Here is a 17111-nt window from a genome sequence, read left to right on the forward strand (position 1 = left end):
AATCCTCCTGTCCTTCAGGGCGGTGAGAACTGGGATGGGCTAGGTTTAACTCCTAAATCTCAATCTCTGTCATTATCCAAAGTGGTCAAGGAGCTGTCAAGTCTTAGAAGCTCACACTTGCATTCCGTGGCAGTTGGTACTTGTTTTTCTAGAACTGATCATTCTAGCCTGCTGCTGCTGCTGCTAAGTCACTTCAGTCATGTCCGACTCAGTGCGACCCCATAGATGGAAGTCCACCAGGCTCCCCCGTCCCTGGGATTCTCTAGGCAAGAACACTGGAGTGGGTTGCCATTTCCTTCTCCAATGCATGAAAGTGAAAAGTTAAAGTGAAGTCGCTCAGTCGTGTCCGACTCTTAGCGACCCCATGGACTGCAGCCTACCAGGCTCCGCCATCCATGGGATTTTCCAGGCAAGAGTACTGGAGTGGGGTGCCATTGCCTTCTCCACATTCTAGCCTAGGCTCATGAAATACTAATAGGTCAGGATGATGGTCCTTTCCAAGTTTCTGGGTAGTTTACACAGGTAAATTTACAGATATAGCCATCCAGGGAAGTATCAACTTCTGTTGTCCTCTGAGGTGCCTCTCTCAGCCTTTCCTAAGCCATCTGCAGACTTTCACACAAGTACTTTAAGATCACTTTTTCCCTTGTCTGGGAATGGCTAGGAAGTCAGTAAGTCAGCATAAGAATTCTTTGTTGATAAATAACACTCTGGGAGCAGGCCGGTGCCTGTGTAATCACGAGGGTCACTGACAGGCTGTCTCATGTTCCTGGACTTTGAACACTCCTGCTAAACACTTACTCTGAGGTCCTAGTTCCGAAGTCCTGGCTTTGCTCTCGGAAATGGATACCTGGACTCCCTGACCTCTGCTGCTACCACCCACTTCCTGTCCTTTGGTTTACTTAGGATTCCACTGTAACCACGGGCATCTTACCATATCCTTGCTAGGCCTGAGCCTAGACTGCGCCTGGCTACCCGTGTTTTCAGTCTCTTGCCTCACTATCCTGGACTTCCTGTTACCCAAAAGATATTATCCTGAAACCTTTCAGGAGAAATCAAAAACCGTTTGTTAATTAAAAGAACCAAACAGCAACAGGAAGACCCAACATCAATTTTCAGTTTAAAGCCAGGAGCACAAATACTCCAAGGAAGTATTTGGTGACCCATGTGTGGAACTGGAAGGTGGGCTGGCTACCAGCTATGCTCCGCTCTGTTTTCTCCCACTTACAAAGAAATATTAACACCTTCCTTCACTTCATGGCCTTCAGCCTGAAGTTAAATAAGAGTTTCTCTAATCATGGACATATATATTTGAAAATGGAAAACCTTGTGAATTTTAATTTACCTTTTTCCCCTTAATCAGCTGAGCTATTTTCTTCTGGGATTGGGCCAGTTTCTCTCTGGGATGAGACATATGGTCTATGACCTTTTCCTTGGCTTTGGTGTCTTCCTCACTCTCTTCAGATCCACTAGTGGGAGACGACTCATCTGTTCGCTGATGTTCTGGGATCTTGGTTTGCTGGGACCTGTGGGTACCAGAGAGGGACATGGAGTGAGGTTTGACCTTTGCATATCTCAAACAAGGTGGCACTGAAGGACAGAGCCCTCCCAACTGGGGGCTGGGGATATGATCTTTAAAACAGAACTGAAGAATAAAGCCAGGTAGCAAACTCATGCCACCTGCAAAACCCAGAATTAGAACAGCAATGTAGTGGTTCAAATGAAACAGATTTGTTGAACTACCCACTCAGCTGCAACTCTGCAGCTTACCAACCATAAGACCTTAAGTAAGTTATTAATCTGTTTCTCTGTAAAAATGAAGTCAATATGAACACTCACCTGATGAGGTTATGGGATTAAGTCAGGTAATACTCATAAATCACTTAGCATAGTGCCTGCTATTTAGTAAGTGCTCTTTTAACATTAGCTATTATGATTTTATGAGCTCCATGACTTCAGGATGTTGAATTGGAAGATCTCCAAGATTCCTAGCGTTCTAAATTCTGATCCAAACCAGGGGCAAAAATGGACACGGTGAAATAAAGTAAAGGGAACTAACATTTTGAGGTTGGAACTTCACATGTCCTTTTTCAAATTTCTTAAAAGCTTCAACATAAACCCTAACTAAAGAGGATGTGGTCCCACCAAGGAGAAGGGAGGGGAACGCACACTGGGTCAAGTGCAGATTCAGGAGAAAAATGACCTTTTCACTTATTAGGGGGGGAAAAAAATAAACCAAAAATGTGTTGGAAAAAGAGCTGAGTGGGTTGAAAAATCTTCTCCCTCTTCCCCAGCACCCCTACCCCACCCGCTTACACAAACATACACACATATATACACATGCATACATACAATGTAAATCTCAGATTTCAGTGCTAAACATAATTATGAATGGGTAATTGATGTGATAAAGTCCAAAGAGTGAATCCTATGTTAACAAAAGAGATAACCATATCCTAACTCTACCATAAAAATCATAAAGTGATCCAGAAGAAATAGAATTCTAAGATCTTAAGAGGAACAGCAGAAATTTTAATTATAAGTAAGTTCCCCCAAAGAATCACCTTTGTATTCATGATAGTTTTTAAAAGCTCAACAATTGCATAGTTTTCAAAATAAATTTTATCTTCCTTTTCCACTAATAAGTAATGAATGCTCGCTGTAAGAATACAAAAAGGAGAAAATTTAGAAGGAAAATAAATGTCAAATGTAACCTTTTACACCAGGTTCGAATAAATGACATGTTAATATCCATCCAGAGTTCTGTTCTACATAACCTATATTTATTTAGGCATGTGGGTAAACCATGTGGACAGGGCAGCAACATTTCTTTAGGCCCAGGCCCAGGCCCCGGCAGGACTGCGCTCAGCCCACAAACAGAAGTGTGCTTTCAGACGACGTGCAAAAACTCAATGGAAAAGGGAGAGAAGCCTGGCGGAGCCATGAAATTGGGAAATAGGACTTAAACTTGCCTGATCTCTGTCTGGTGAATTCCATACTCCTCCAAGACCCAAATGGAGTGTCACCTTTGCTGGAAATATTGCACTGGAGTAGCAGTACAAACACCCTCTACAGGCTTGCGAAAGTTTCCTCCAACTTCGACTATAGTGAGAATCACACCACAGTCTTTTTCAAAATTTGTTTTGTTTCTGAGTCTTCTTTGCTTCCTAGTAAGTAAAATCACCTGGGCTGGGACTGAGTCTCATTTGTTTCTAAGAAACCCTGATATCTGCGTCACAGTAGGAAAAAATAACTGCTTGTTTAATGATGAACAAATGAATGGAAAAAGGAAGTGTAAGGTCTTCAAGATGCCTGAAAAAGACTGATGATAGAGGAAATCTGTGGCAAGAGAGCCTAACTCAAGAAACTCACAGAAAGAAAACTTAGTCCTCAGCAGAAGACCTTGCTTAGGCTGCATATTTCATACACCTGGAGCAGAAGTTCAACCTATTGGGGTCACCAAAAATATTGTTAACTTTTGATATTAAAAACAAGCCCAAAATAAGCCCAAGCTTTAATAGCAGGGCCTCAAAGGAAGAAGAAACATTCGAGTCTTGATAAATAACTTGAGACTGCAAAGCCCTGAACTAGCTTTGAATTTGTTGCTGCAAAAGGTAAGAAAGATACCTGGAGAATACTGACCAGATATCTCAAAGGATAGTCAGAATAAAAAGATTAGGCCAGGGATTTCCCTGGTGGTCCAGTGGGTAAGGCTCTGCACTTCCAATGCAAAGGATGCAGGCTTGATTCCTGGTCTGGGAACTAAGATCCCATGTGCTGCATGATCAAAAATACCAAAAAAAAAAAAAAAGATTAGGCCAGTTAAATGAACGACCTGCCTTGCTCGGTCTCTAACTTATTCTATATATTGCCATCATAAATGTGAATCCTTACTAGTAAAATTAGATATGAATTATCTGACTATTTCCAAGATACTCTACTATGCACTCAACATTTTTTCTTTTTTAAAAAAATACTAATTTTATTATTTATTTGGCTACATTGGGTCTTAGTTGCAGTATGCAGGTTCTTCACTGCATCATGCAGGATCTTTCATTTTGGTGCATCAACTCCCCAGTTGTGATGAGTGGGCTCAGTTGCTCCTTGGGGCATGTGGGATCTTAGTTTCCAGACCAGGGTTTGAACCCATTTCCCCTGCACTGAAAAGCAGATTCTTAACCACTGGACCACCAGAAAAATTCCTGAACTCTACATTTTTAACTTCAATTTTTATAGTTATATAATCCTTAAAATATTTTATAAGATGGTATAGAATGAATTACACTAACATGTCAACCACTAGACACGCTTGGCTGTTAAGCACATGAAGTGTAGCTGGCCTGAACTGGGATCTGCTACAGTGTAAAATACACACCGAAGTTCAAAGACTTAATATGAAAAAATTTTTTCATTAATTATTTTGTATAATATTATATATATTTTGATATATAGTATTTACATTTACCTGTTTCTTTTTATTTTTGAATATGGCTACTTAAAATTTAATATTAGATTTTTGGCTAGCATTATATTTCTACTTGATAGCATTGGTATAGAGCAATGGTTCTCAACCAAGGGTGATATTGCTCCCAGGGGATATTTGGCAATGTCAGGAGATAACTGCTTGTCACAACTGGGGCAGAGCTACTGACATCTCATAGGTAGAAGCCAAGGATGTTACAATGCACAGGACATCCCCACAACAAATAATTATCTAATCCAAAATGTCAATAGTGCCAAGGTTGAAAAGCCCTGGTATAGAGAAGTGGTTAAAGAACAGACTCTGAAGTCAGACTGCCCAGTTTGAACGGCACTTACTAGCTATGTGGCTTTGGGCAAACTGCCAAACCTTTCTTTAATTTATACTCTTCATCTAAAAAATGGGGTAATTACAATACCTTCCTCACAGAGTTGTTGGAGAAATTAACTGAGTTAATATATATAAGTACTTAGAACAGTGCCTGGCACATAGTATTTGCTCAATAAGTATTAGTTGCTATGATGTAAAATTTTTAATTTACTTATTGTCTATTTCATGAAAGGCTTCCCTGATGGCTCAGACAGTAAAGAATCTGCCTGAAATGTGGGACACCTGGGTTCTATCCCTGAGCTAGGAAGATCCCCTAGAGAAGAGAATAGCTACTCACTCCAGAATTCTTTTCTGGAGAATCCCAGGGACAGAGAAGCCTGGTGGGCTATAGTCCATGCAGTCACAAAGAATTGGACACTACTGAGAGACTAACACTATTTCATGAAACAATTTCAATTTGCTCATTAACTTTTTAATTCTCCATGACTTTACCAATCTTGTTAAAATTATCTTTGTAAAAAAAAATAGTTGAAACCTCCCTTAAATTAGGAAAAAACATTTCTTTTCCATCTTGCATAGGTTGCATATGTGTGTGCTCCAACTAAGTCTTCTCCAACTCTTCGTGACCCCATGGACTGTAGCCTGCTAGGCTCCTCTGTCCCTGGGATATCCCAGGCAAGAATACTGGGGTGCATTGCCATTTCCTTCTACAGGGTATCTTCCCAAACCAGGGATTGAACTCACGTCTCCTGCATTGGCAGGCAGGTTCTTTACCACTGAGCCACCAGGAAAGCCCTTGTATAGGTTGCATAAGTACAAATGGACATTATAGCAGAACTGTTATTAGAAAACAACACAGAATCTCAATCTTCCCTATAACATGCATGCAAAGCTTCTCACCAAGATTGGCCTTAAGTGGAGGTCCCACAGGGAACTCTGCTCAGTGTTATGTGGCAGCCTGAATGCAGAAGAGTTGAGTTTAGGGGAGAATGGATACATGTATGTGTATGGATGAGTCCCTTCACTGTCCACCTGAAACTATCGTAACATTGTTAATTAGCTGTACTTCAATACAAAGTAAAAAAAATGTAATAAGAAAAGTCTACTAAATTTGAACATACTTTTAAAAAACATAAAATGTAAACACTGAAAAACAAAATCTTTTCATATTTTAAAAAAAGTGAAGGTCCCAGTGTTTCAGGCCAGTGGAAAGTGATGCTAAGACTCTGTGGCACTTACAGATGGAAGCAGAAGTCCCAGTCGGTGTCACTGGTGACAGTTGGGATGCGGATGGGGCTGGCTCGCATCTTCTTCCTACCAAGAATCACATGGGAGGTTAGCTTTGGAAGAAGACGCTTAGAAGTCTATTCTATTCTCCCTCTGTCGGATGCTATTAGCATTAAACTGAAACTGCCCAAATATATATAACCCATCCTAAATCCACAAATAGACTACACACACACTCATGAATGGTGGACCTGGAAAGCAGAAATTAAAGACACTTGCCAAATTAAATCCCTGAGTTAAATTTCTATTGTTTAATTTTTACTCCACATTACCTCCCAATTCTCTGACCTTTCTTACCCCTTAAGCCAACACATGGAGAAGGCAATGGCACCCCACTCCAGTACTGTTGCCCAGAAAATTCCATGGATGGAGGAGCCTGGTAGACTGCAGTCCATGGGGTCCCTAAGAGTCAGACACCACTGAGTGACTTCACTTTCACTTTCCACTTTCATGCATTGGAGAAGGAAATGGCAACCCACTCCAGTGTTCTTGCCTGGAGAATCCCATGGACGGATAAGCCTGGTAGGCTGCAGTCCATGGGGTCGCACAGAGTTGGACACGACTGAAGCGACTTGGCAGCAAGCCAACACATTTACATCTCCTGAATCATGGAAACTGTGATCTCCTACTCAAGTCAGATATTGTTTTTGCAGATGACCAGCTCTCACGACTAACACACTAACAGTGTGTTTGTTAATTCTTCATGTCCCTAGAGACGTCTCACTAGTAGGTGATCCTAGTTAAGGAGCTAAAACACATGCATCTATTTTGATTGCTGTCATTAACTGATGGAGGAAACAGTGAAAACTGATGGCCAAAAAATAAAAAAAAAAGATTTATATTATTTTCTAAATTGAACGCTTGTGGGTATCCCCGTTGCTTAAATCCAATCCAAACGGAATGCAATTATTTATTAACAATAGCACCCACCAAGTCTCTCCTAATTTCACCCTGCAGAAAGTCACTCATTCCCACCTGAGCCCTGAGTAGGTCTCTAAGTCTCCACCCAAAGACTAGAAGGGAAGATTCACTAATTTGTCTATCTAATGTCTACTTTCAAAACTGTAGCCGGTAACTTCCCTGGTGGTCCAGTGGCTAAGGCTCCGCACTGCCAATGCAGAGGGCCCAGGTTCAATCCCTGGTCAGGGAACTAGATTTCACAGGCTGCAATGAAGATCCTGAGTGCTGCAATTAAGACCAGGTGCAGACAAACACACACACACACACACGCCGGGGGCGAGGTTCAAACACACATACACAAACTGTGGCCAGGGGCAGAGGTCCAAACACACACATACACACATATATAAACTCTACACACACACATATATAAACTGTACACACACACACACACACACACACATATATATATAAACTGTGGCCAGGGGGAGAGGTTCTGACTTCTCAATCTCCTAAATTCTGTTCCTGTGAGGTTTCCCCTGGCCCTGAACTGTACCACCAAATTCTGGCCCCTCTCTCCAGTGCAAATCGCTTTCTTCTTTTCTGCAGTTGTCTCGCCTTCGTAAACCTAAACACCACATTTCAAGCACCGTCGGAGGTTCCCCCTGGCTTCTTGTCAGCGGTGCACCGGCCGCAGAGGCCCTGGCCGGAAAAGAAGGCGAGGGCGGCCGAGAGGCAAGTGTCGCGGGGTACCTGGCGGAGGGCAGAAGGCACGGAACTAGCCTTCTTGGCACCTTCTGCTCGGCTTCCGCGGGGCGCTTCAGTGTACTGGCCTCTGCGGACCTCGTTCAAGGGGCCACAGGTTGCCTTGCGGAAGCGAGACGCTCAGCAAGCTCTGCCTTCCGCGTTTGCCGCCGGGGTTTTGGCTCCGGAGGCAATGGTGTTACCATAGGAACGGAATGCTGCGGGCGGCATTTAGCGTCCGCGCCTGTAGCCATGGCAACGCGGGCACTTCCGGTCCTGCGGAATCCCGGGCTGCCCCAGCTTACTACAGCTGTTGCCGCCGCGGAGGCTTTCCGGTCCTCTCAGGCGAGATGAGGGTGTCCCGAGTCTCGTCCTGACACTTCCCTCTCCTGCAGCTCTACCGCCCAGTATTGTTTTTCTCAATTTGACTTTACCTCTCGGAGGTGAAGGCCCGGAAAGAGGCGATAAATCCCATCGAAGGATGGAATGGGGCCTCGGGCTCCACGACCTTATTTAAAGCTGCGATGTACCCAGGCTATATTCGGCGACACCCTGCGCCTCCCGCGCTCCCTGCACCCCGCGGTTCCCCGGTGTTCTGTCTCTGGGGCACGGAGAGAAAAGCCTCAGAAGTATTGACGGTGCTGGCGCCGTCTGTGTTGCCTCTCTCGGTAAAAATTCGCGCTACACGTGAATAGGGGAGCGGAGTGTAGGGAGTCAGTTGCTTTAGAAATGGTCCACTAGTTTTGCTAATGATTGGCAGTTCAGAGAATATTTTCCAGGGTACAGGGCACACTTGGCAAACACTACATAGCGCAAAGTTATACACATGTTCAAGTTAAAACAGGTAGTTTTATCCTACCCACCTTCAGTGGCCTGCAAGACACACAGTGAAAACAATCATTTAGATCTGCCAGGTGAAGGGGCAGTTGTGGTCAGTACCCAAATAAATGGCACTGGCTCAGGTAGCCTTGTGTTTAAGGAGTTGTCACGAACCCCACAGTGAGTTAGGGGCCTATGACAAGTCAAATTGGAACTGGTATGTCCTCTCCTTTTCAAAAACGAGCAAGCTCAGTAGAGGGAAAAGGAAAATATTTACCAAGAACTTGACAGGTGGTGTTTACATTTAGTGTTTGTTCTTTCCAGTTCCTTGGTTGAAGTTTAATTGCTGTTGCTCCAGGGCTGCCAAGATAGCCTTTCTGGAGTTAGGTTGGAGGAGCTGTTTAAGTGAGTTTGCTTTAATATCCCATAAGTTTAAACCTGGATGACCTATTAAAGCTTAAATCTCTACCCTCAAGCTCCTGAGCCAAAATTTCAGAAAGATCCCACCTGCTTTATTCTCTGTCTCCTAAAAGAATCCTCAGCATGAAACCACGATGAGAGCACTGATCTGGGCTTTGAAATGGCCGAGTTCTGCTTCGGACTCTGTGCCCTGGGGTAGGTCATAGTCTAGAAGACTCGATTTTCTTGCCTCTACTGTGAGAGTATTTGTACCACTTGCTTTCTAAAACCCCCTTCCAGTTCCAGGATTCTGTGAGGGTAAACCAGAGATTTTTGTGATTCTATGAATAATATTTAACATGTATGAGGATAAAAAGGAAGAACTTGTTTCCTGTTCTCTGACACATCTCCCTTACCCTTATTACAAGTTGGTCTTCGTTGATGAGTTTTAATGTTTTGTCATTGTTGGAAGTGCTTATGAGGTTGTTTCCAAGAGTAATAAATATAACTTCTCTTTCCTGAACATTTGCTTTGCTGGTCCTTGTGAGGGGAAGTGAGGTGCTGAAACAGCCACTGAATTCTCGTTCCTAAAGCCAACACTCTGGTGCCATCTCCATTTAATTAGTTCTAACCAGAAGCATGTTGCCCTCATCTGTAAAAGTAAAAATCAGATGAGAAGAACTTGAAAGACTCTTAGAGTTCTAAACCTCTGTGACTTTTTTTCTTTCCTTGCATTTTAACCTTGACTACAAATGTAAGCTTAGTTATGGAGCTGCAGGAGAGGGAAATATCACCACGTCCTGGAGTCTGCAGGAATCCTTAGGATGGACTGCCAAGTGAGGGTTCTTGGCTTAGTGCAAGAGAGAATTCAAGAGCAAGCCACAGTAAAGGGAAAGCAAATTTATTTAGAGAGATACACATTCCATAGGTAGCATGCAGTCGGCTCAGTGAGAGCGACCTCAGGGCATGGGGCCATAGGGTTTTATGGTCTAAGTAATTTCATAGGGAGGAATCTTGCTATTTCAGGAAGTGTTAGTCGCTCAGTCATGCCTGACTCTGTGATCGCATGGACTGTAGCCCACCAGGCTCCTCGGTCCATGGGATCTCCCAGGCAAGAACACTGGAGTGTGTTGCCATGCCCTTCTCCAGGGGATGTCCCCAAGCTGGGTCTCCTGAACTGCAGGCAGATTCTTTACCGTCTGAGCCAGCAGTGCAGGGATTTCCCAGGAACTGGGCCACTGCCCACTTTTTGGCCTTTTATGGCCCACGTCAGAACTGGCATGGCATAAGGGGAGTGATTTCTAGTATTACAATGACGGTATAATGAGCTAAAGATCAATGACCCGGCTACTCTTAAAGCCACCTTGGTTTCAGCTGGTTCCAGCTGGTCTTTATTGCATCCCAACAGCCTCACTCCATCATCTAGCATTTGTGTCCTGCCCTTTCCCTTCTGTCTCAATAGTAGGTGTGTTTCAGTTCTGTTTACTGACTCTGAATTGAAATGCTAGTAATCTGGGACAGTGCTTTTATTAATACAGTCTGTTCACACAAAGTTCCTCCCTTTATCCTGATTAAGTATTATACTATTGCAGAAATCACATAGAGGAACCAACCATGTGTAGATGGTTCCTTCTACAGTCTTCCAATCACCAATCAAATGTGATTATCTCCAGATTATTCCAAACCCAGGAACTGTGAAACTTGAGGACAAGGAAATCCAAATAAAGTTTCTCACGGACTGTGTAATTTCTTAAAACACATTTTCTGGCCTCTCAAGGCAGGGTTGGATGTCTTTCTTCTGAGCGCCCTTGGTGTCCCATTTGTGGTCTCATAGTCCCACACATGAGGCTGTTTGCGCTCCATTTACTTGAGTTTCTCCATGTATCTGTCCATCCCTTTAAGGAAAAATATCTACCAAATGCCTACCATGTGCCTGACACTGCTCTTTTTAAGCCTTAGGCAAGCAACAGCAGGCAAAGCAATGAAGATTTTGCTCTCCTGGAGCTCTGTTCTATCAGGTGAAGAAAAACATAGGGCTGCTAGTAAACACCGATGTCTCTGCAAGTTAGAAAAAGGCAGATGGCTTAGGGAATAGGCATCAACTTTGTGTGAATTATGGAGAAGGAAATGGCAATGCACTCCAGTATTCTTGCCTGGAGAATCCCATAAACAGAGGAGCCTGGCTGGCTACAGTCCATGGTGTCGCAGAGTCGGACACGACTGAAGTGACTGAGCATGCATTGTGTGAATTAGGAGAAAACCTTCTTCTAGCTGGTCTCAGGCCCCTGCTAAGGGGTCCAGCTTTGGGAAAGGGGTGAACCACCTTACTTGAAAGTAACAAATTATACAAAGAAAAACAAAGCCCTGCAAGGGATCTAGAACGTGATGTGGGCAGCTGGGGAGGGCTGTGCTGGTTTATACAGGGTCGTTAAGGAGGACTTCTCTGACAAGGTGGCATTGAGGAGGCACCACAGGAGATAAAGGAACAATTCAGGCAAATGTCAAGAAGAGCATTATAGGATGTTAATAGCAAGCACAAAGGCCTGGGGACAGAGCAAATTTAATCGATTCAAGGAACAACAAGAAGTTCGACTAAGAATGAGAGAAAGAGGACGCTGAGCCCATACACCCTCGGGCCCATGCTCTGCAACGAGTGAAGCCACCACAAAGAGAAGCCCCCATTTGCCAAAACTAGAGAAAGCCCGCACACAGCAACGAAGACCCAGCACAGCCAAAAATAAATACGTGAAGAAAGAGAGGGAGAGAGACAGAAGAATGAGTCAGCCTAAGAGGAGACCATGATGCAGGGCCTTATAAGCAATTCATCCATCTAAATCTCCACCTACCCACCCATCCAGTGAACATGGAATGTCTGCTTGGTGGCAGGGCCACCGATGTGAGGTCCTGTGAGCAGGAGCTTTATATTCACCACTGAACCTTTAGCATCCAGCAGAGTGCCTGGCTTATTATTCATATTCAATAACAGTAAGCTATGTCATCTTCAGGAGCTCCCCGTTATTAGAGGTTCTGGCCTCTGTTATGTCTTGCTGCTGTAACAAGTCATCACAAACTTAGCAGCTTAAAATGACAGGAATTTATTATCTCCTCTTTTTGGAGGTCAAAAGTCTGCAATGACCATGGCTGGGCTAGAGGATCTTCGGGAGAATTGTTTTCTTGCCTTTTCCAGCTTCTACAACCACCCACCTCCCTTGGTTCTCGGCTCTTCTTCCATCTTGACAGTCAGCAGTATAGCATTTTTAAATCTCTGACTCCCTCCTCGGCTTTACAAGAGCCTTTTTATTACAGCAGGCTCACCCAGATAACCCAGGATAATCTCTGTATCAGGCTAATCAGGTCAGCTGATTAACAACTTTAATTCTGAGAACTTAATTTTCCTTTGCCATATAACATAAACTATTTAAATTCCCAGGAATTGGGACATGAGCCTCTTTGGGAGGGTGTTATTCTGCCTATGAAGAGTGTGTTTAACCTGTTGTAAATGTATAGGTTTAAAAACATCTGATGGTGACACAGGAACTCTTACTACCCTTCTCCTTTGTTAAATCCTGCATTATTTGACCATGTCTTGCTCCTCTCTTCCCCCTCCACATTCTCCTCTAACAATCTGGTATATCCAGTCACCATTCTTGAAATAGTTTCTTCCCATTTTTAGGGCTTGGCTTATAGTGAATGTGCAGAAATGACTCTTCCCTTCTATTCACCTCCATCTCCTCAAAGGAGCCTTTTCATCTACTGGAACCCACCCACATCGACTGCTCCCTCTACCAGCTCCTGTTGGCCCAATTATGGCGACTATCATCGACGCGCTTTTGTCCTTTGCTTCACAAATGTGCCACACACTCCCTGAAGGCTTGACAGTTCTCTGCCCTGAGCAGGTGAACAGAAACTGCTCCCGTGAATGCCTCTATTGCTTTTTTCAGCTCAGTCTCTGCCTTGCAGTCTGCCTTTTAAACCTTACATCACCCCCTTCTTGGCTGGGTGGTGTTTCAACTGCTGTCAGCGCCTAGCATTCCAGTTATGCCACATGGCAAAAGATCATGTGTCAACATATTTTGGGAGCATTTTCCCCACACAGTGTATCATGTGTTGATCTTAAGATCGGTGAGTTGAATTATTAAAGGCTTTGGAGTCAGTCTGAAAGTTTACGGAAGAAAAACAAGTTGATGACTCTTGTGTAATCCATGTGAAGAAAATGGCCATTCTTTCTCACTGACTGTGATGACCCACACGCTATTCTACTTTTTCCTTCTCTGCATTCCTGTATCACCTGATGGAAAGCCAGTGTGCAAACGGACAATTTGAAAATGACCCAAACGATGCTCACACATATACAGACATTTATTCACAGCATAGTCGTCACATCAGTTTTGGGGCTGTAAAATACTGGAAGCAGACTAAATGCCCATCAATGAGGAGCTAGTTTAATAAAATACAGCACAATTATACTATGAACCATTATGCAGCAGTTAAAAAGGATGAGATTTGTGTGCTGACAAACAACAATCTTGGATATTTTAGGTGGGAAAAGTATGGTCCTGAAGAATGAAGTTTCCATATTTAAAAAGGAAAGTAAAAGGGTGGCCAAAATGTTCATTAAGATCCAATACACATAGACACAGACTGTCTTTAAGTCATTCAAGAAACCAAATAGTTGTTGCTTCTGGGGAGGTCAACTAAGGATCAGAAGGAGAGACTTACTTTCAGTTTATCTCATTTATCCTACAATTATACTGTGATATAGAATCATCGAGGGATGACCGTTTCTTTTCTTACCGCACCGTTGGCATATGACAGTTCTTTCCATTTAAGAAGCCTGGTTTGGATTTATCTAGGTTAAGTCCTCATTTGAGTGTCCCCAAGAAATTATTTTCTGAGTTGAACGGTTGGCCTCTGTTGAGGTAAGCTCTTTTTAGGGAGCAGGCACTTGATAATTTAAAATAACAATAGCCTCAGACATTATATTTTTGCATTATTTTCCTTGGTATCTTTTGTTCTTTTTCTTTTCAGAGGGAGGAGGTGAGCAAGGGTTCAGTCGAGTATTACGGTATGCCTCGGCAGCAGGAGCTGAGAGGCAGCAGAACTGTGTTGTGAGCAAAGGGAGATGGCTTCGTTACACTGTGCTATGAAGAATGTGAGCTACTTAAATAATCGCACCCATTTCATTGTCATCTGGTGTTTTAATTATGATTTCAATCTGCAAGAATTCACCCTACAGGAGTTTTTTTCAGGAATGAATTAACTTTTTAATGTGACAGGATAATGTATCTGACTTTTTAAAAATAAACCATGTGTATGTTTTCAGGCTTTCCAGGTGGTACTAGTGGTCAAGAACCCACCTGCCAATGCAGGAGACATAAGAAACATGAGTTCAATCCCTGGGTCAGGAAGATACCCTGGAGGAGGGCGTGGCAACCCACTTCAGTATTCTTGCCTGGAGAATCCCGTGGACAGAGGAGCCTGGCAGGCTACAGTCCATAGGGTCACAAAGAGTCAGACAGGGCTGAAGTGACTTAGCATACATTTTTTACTTTTTCAAAATAGAAGAGAAAAAAAAAAAAATCTAATGGAGGCTTTTAACTAGTTAAAAAAAAAAAAAAAGACTGCAGATCAACTGAGAGGCACTTTTCAATGAAATAACTGTGATGCACGTGTTCAAAAGCGGCTGATGATTGGGGCAGAGTTCAAGGTGGTCCCAGGAGCTAGAACACGGGAATGGTATGACATGTTGCGTGAGAGACCGCAGACAACGGCCACCTGCTGAACATGACACAGGGTATAAAACCGTCGCCCTCAAGTGCTACTGAGCTGATCTTCAGAAGCCTTAGAGGGCATGCTAATGAAGACACCCAAAATCAACAAGGGAGATGCAAAACGAAACAAAAGTTTATTTTCTGCAATACTTTTCTGTAAATTACAAAGGCAAAATGCTAAACTACAGCATGTAACTTCAGTATTTAACCAGAGTACTTGAAATAAATATGCATCCTGAAACAAGATAAAAGGCTACACTTTGTCAGGCGTCCTACAAAATGTCTCAAGTTTTACACTCTGCAGCATTTCTGTGTGGGGGTGGGGAGGGTGGTTTTGTGTTTTCTTAAGTGCTGTGACAGAAAGTCCTTTCACATTTTTCTTTGGAGCATGTTCGAAATTGCTGAACTATAAACAACTTAAGAAAAGTAACACCGAGTTCGAAAGCCATTTCTGCTTCGCTGTCATTGGCCCTCATTCAGCACAGGGCTGCCAAGTGGCCTCTGAGCGCAGGCAGCTCCGTCAGAGCTGGCCTACACTTAACAGTTCTATACGTTAGAGACTTCTGTCTTCAGTTTACATCCCTCAATAAGATCAAGGCCATAAAGGAAGCTGCAAGCAAGTCAGAAACATTTTTAACCTGAAAGTAAAGGGAACAGAGATGTTTTCTCCCAAGACCTCGGCTAGGCACTGTAACGTTTACCAGGATTTTTTGTTTCAAAGTTGAAAAACCCACTGGTACTCACAGTCCTTTCCGAGGTAATTTACAGGTGCTGGTAGAGTTGGGGCACTCAGAAATATTCAATGGGCTAAAGAGGATTTACTATATTTAAAGACGTGCTACAGTCCTAAGAACAAATGGCAGAAAGTCTAGGGGTGTTGGTGGCAGCTCATTTTGAGTGGAATATATAACCACCTTCTGCTATAGCTGAAAACGTGGAGAAAAAAGTTATAAAGTCTTAAGCATGATTACCTAAAAAATACTTTGTTAATATAGTCTAATGTAAATTTCACTTACTTAGGGATTTAGATATGAAAACATCTTTAAGAGCCAATAAAAATATTGTACAGAAAAAAAAAACACTTTTAAAAAATTGAGGTTAAAAACTATGAGGCATTTCTTTTGGCTGTAAACACACAGTTTACTGTCCCTTGTTGAAACACAAATGTTTGGATTTCCTGAGCTTCGTGGATAACAAACAGCAGGAGGCAAGTTTGCATAGAAAATTTGCAACATGTCAGCGATGTACTTAAGAAAGAACTTTTAAGGACAATTTGCTTTCGTTTTTAAACTTCATATTTAAGTTAATAGTGCTCATCTGACTGTAAGATTGACAAGCAGGGTGGTGAGAAATATAAGGCAGATGGAGAAAAAAGATGGAATTAAAGTTTTTAAATCCACAGGATATCACAATAAAGGATCTTAAGCACATAGCGCATAACTAGTGTCATACTAATTTGGTTAGAAATTAAGTTGTGTTTGGGGGGGGGGGTAGGAAACCAAAGGTAAAGAGAACCCTGCTGTGCTGAATGGCATGGCCCAAGTGTAGGAACAGAAGCACGGCTGCATGGGGCGTCGTGTCATGCAGCCATGGAGCCCCTTAGCTAGGCAGGTACCAGGGAAGATACTCCGCTGCCAGTGCAGGGACCAGACTCCTGAGCGTGACTGATCCCAGCTCTGGTCAGAAGCCGGGGGTGACAGCATCTTTCCCCTCTGCTGCTCTGAAGTCTCTCAGCGGTTCAAAGGAGGACAGGCTTCTCCAGGGACCTGTCCTCAGAAGTCTCTGGAAAGGGAAGAAGTTCTATGATAAGGGTCACAGTGATACCACGAATGAGAACAATGGCAGTGGCTGCCGACAACTCCGGATATAACACAAAGGTGGACAACAAGGGGCCAGTGTCCTGCCAAGGAATCCACTTTACTTCTTCTGGGACTGGTTCTTACACATGGTAAGGATTTGCTTCAGTACTTTTTGGACATCTTCATCCATCTGGCCCTAGGAAATTCCAACACAAGACACTCATTAGAATAACCTCTGATATCATGCCTTGGACACAACTCACGTGGGACGTTGTTGGGGTGGCGAGGAAGGAGATGAATAAAAGGCAGAGGTTGCTGTCCCACAGGAGTGTCAAAATGCAGAAAACAATAGGGGCAGAGGGGGGCTGAATGCCTGTTAGAAAAGTGAATGTCAAAAAAAATGTTTAAAATAAAACAAAATGACACTCACTAGAACCTAAATCCTGGCACTGCCTCACCTAGGGAGTGAGATGACTGGCAGGCAGAAGCCCTTATTTGTCCCCCTCAATCTTCCCAGGAAATGTGAGCCCTACCCATTCCCACATTTCCAGGAGGAACTGAGGCAAAGCGAGGGCCCTGATC

At 43.3% G+C, this 17111-nt stretch overlaps 2 protein-coding genes and 1 non-coding gene across 13 annotated transcripts in view; 1 reads left to right on the forward strand and 2 right to left on the reverse strand.

Annotated features, from left to right (window-relative positions):
- TTC23L (tetratricopeptide repeat domain 23 like) overlaps positions 1-7958 on the reverse strand; it is a 63928-nt gene extending 55970 nt beyond the window's left edge. The window contains exons 1-3 of the mRNA XM_055554668.1: positions 7751-7958; positions 6050-6124; positions 1346-1526 (exon numbers count right to left, since the gene is read on the reverse strand). Of these exons, the coding sequence (XP_055410643.1) occupies positions 1346-1526; positions 6050-6117 (249 nt within the window). The 5' untranslated portion in view covers positions 6118-6124; positions 7751-7958. The remainder of the gene's footprint in view (positions 1-1345; positions 1527-6049; positions 6125-7750) is intronic.
- Positions 7175-7247, forward strand: TRNAG-GCC (transfer RNA glycine (anticodon GCC)). The gene has a single exon. It is a non-coding gene; the product is annotated as a tRNA-Gly (tRNA).
- A 6887-nt stretch (positions 7959-14845) lies between the features above and the next one.
- Positions 14846-17111, reverse strand: part of RAI14 (retinoic acid induced 14) — a 164561-nt gene continuing 162295 nt past the window's right edge. For all 11 annotated transcript variants that reach the window (XM_055554934.1, XM_055554939.1, XM_055554930.1 and 8 more), the window contains one exon: positions 14846-16725. In XM_055554934.1, coding sequence (XP_055410909.1) covers positions 16648-16725 — 78 coding nt within the window. In that variant the 3' untranslated portion in view covers positions 14846-16647. The remainder of the gene's footprint in view (positions 16726-17111) is intronic.

The sequence above is a fragment of the Bubalus kerabau genome, chromosome 18, assembly GCF_029407905.1.
Source record: "Bubalus kerabau isolate K-KA32 ecotype Philippines breed swamp buffalo chromosome 18, PCC_UOA_SB_1v2, whole genome shotgun sequence".
NCBI classification, from domain to species: domain Eukaryota; kingdom Metazoa; phylum Chordata; class Mammalia; order Artiodactyla; family Bovidae; genus Bubalus; species Bubalus kerabau.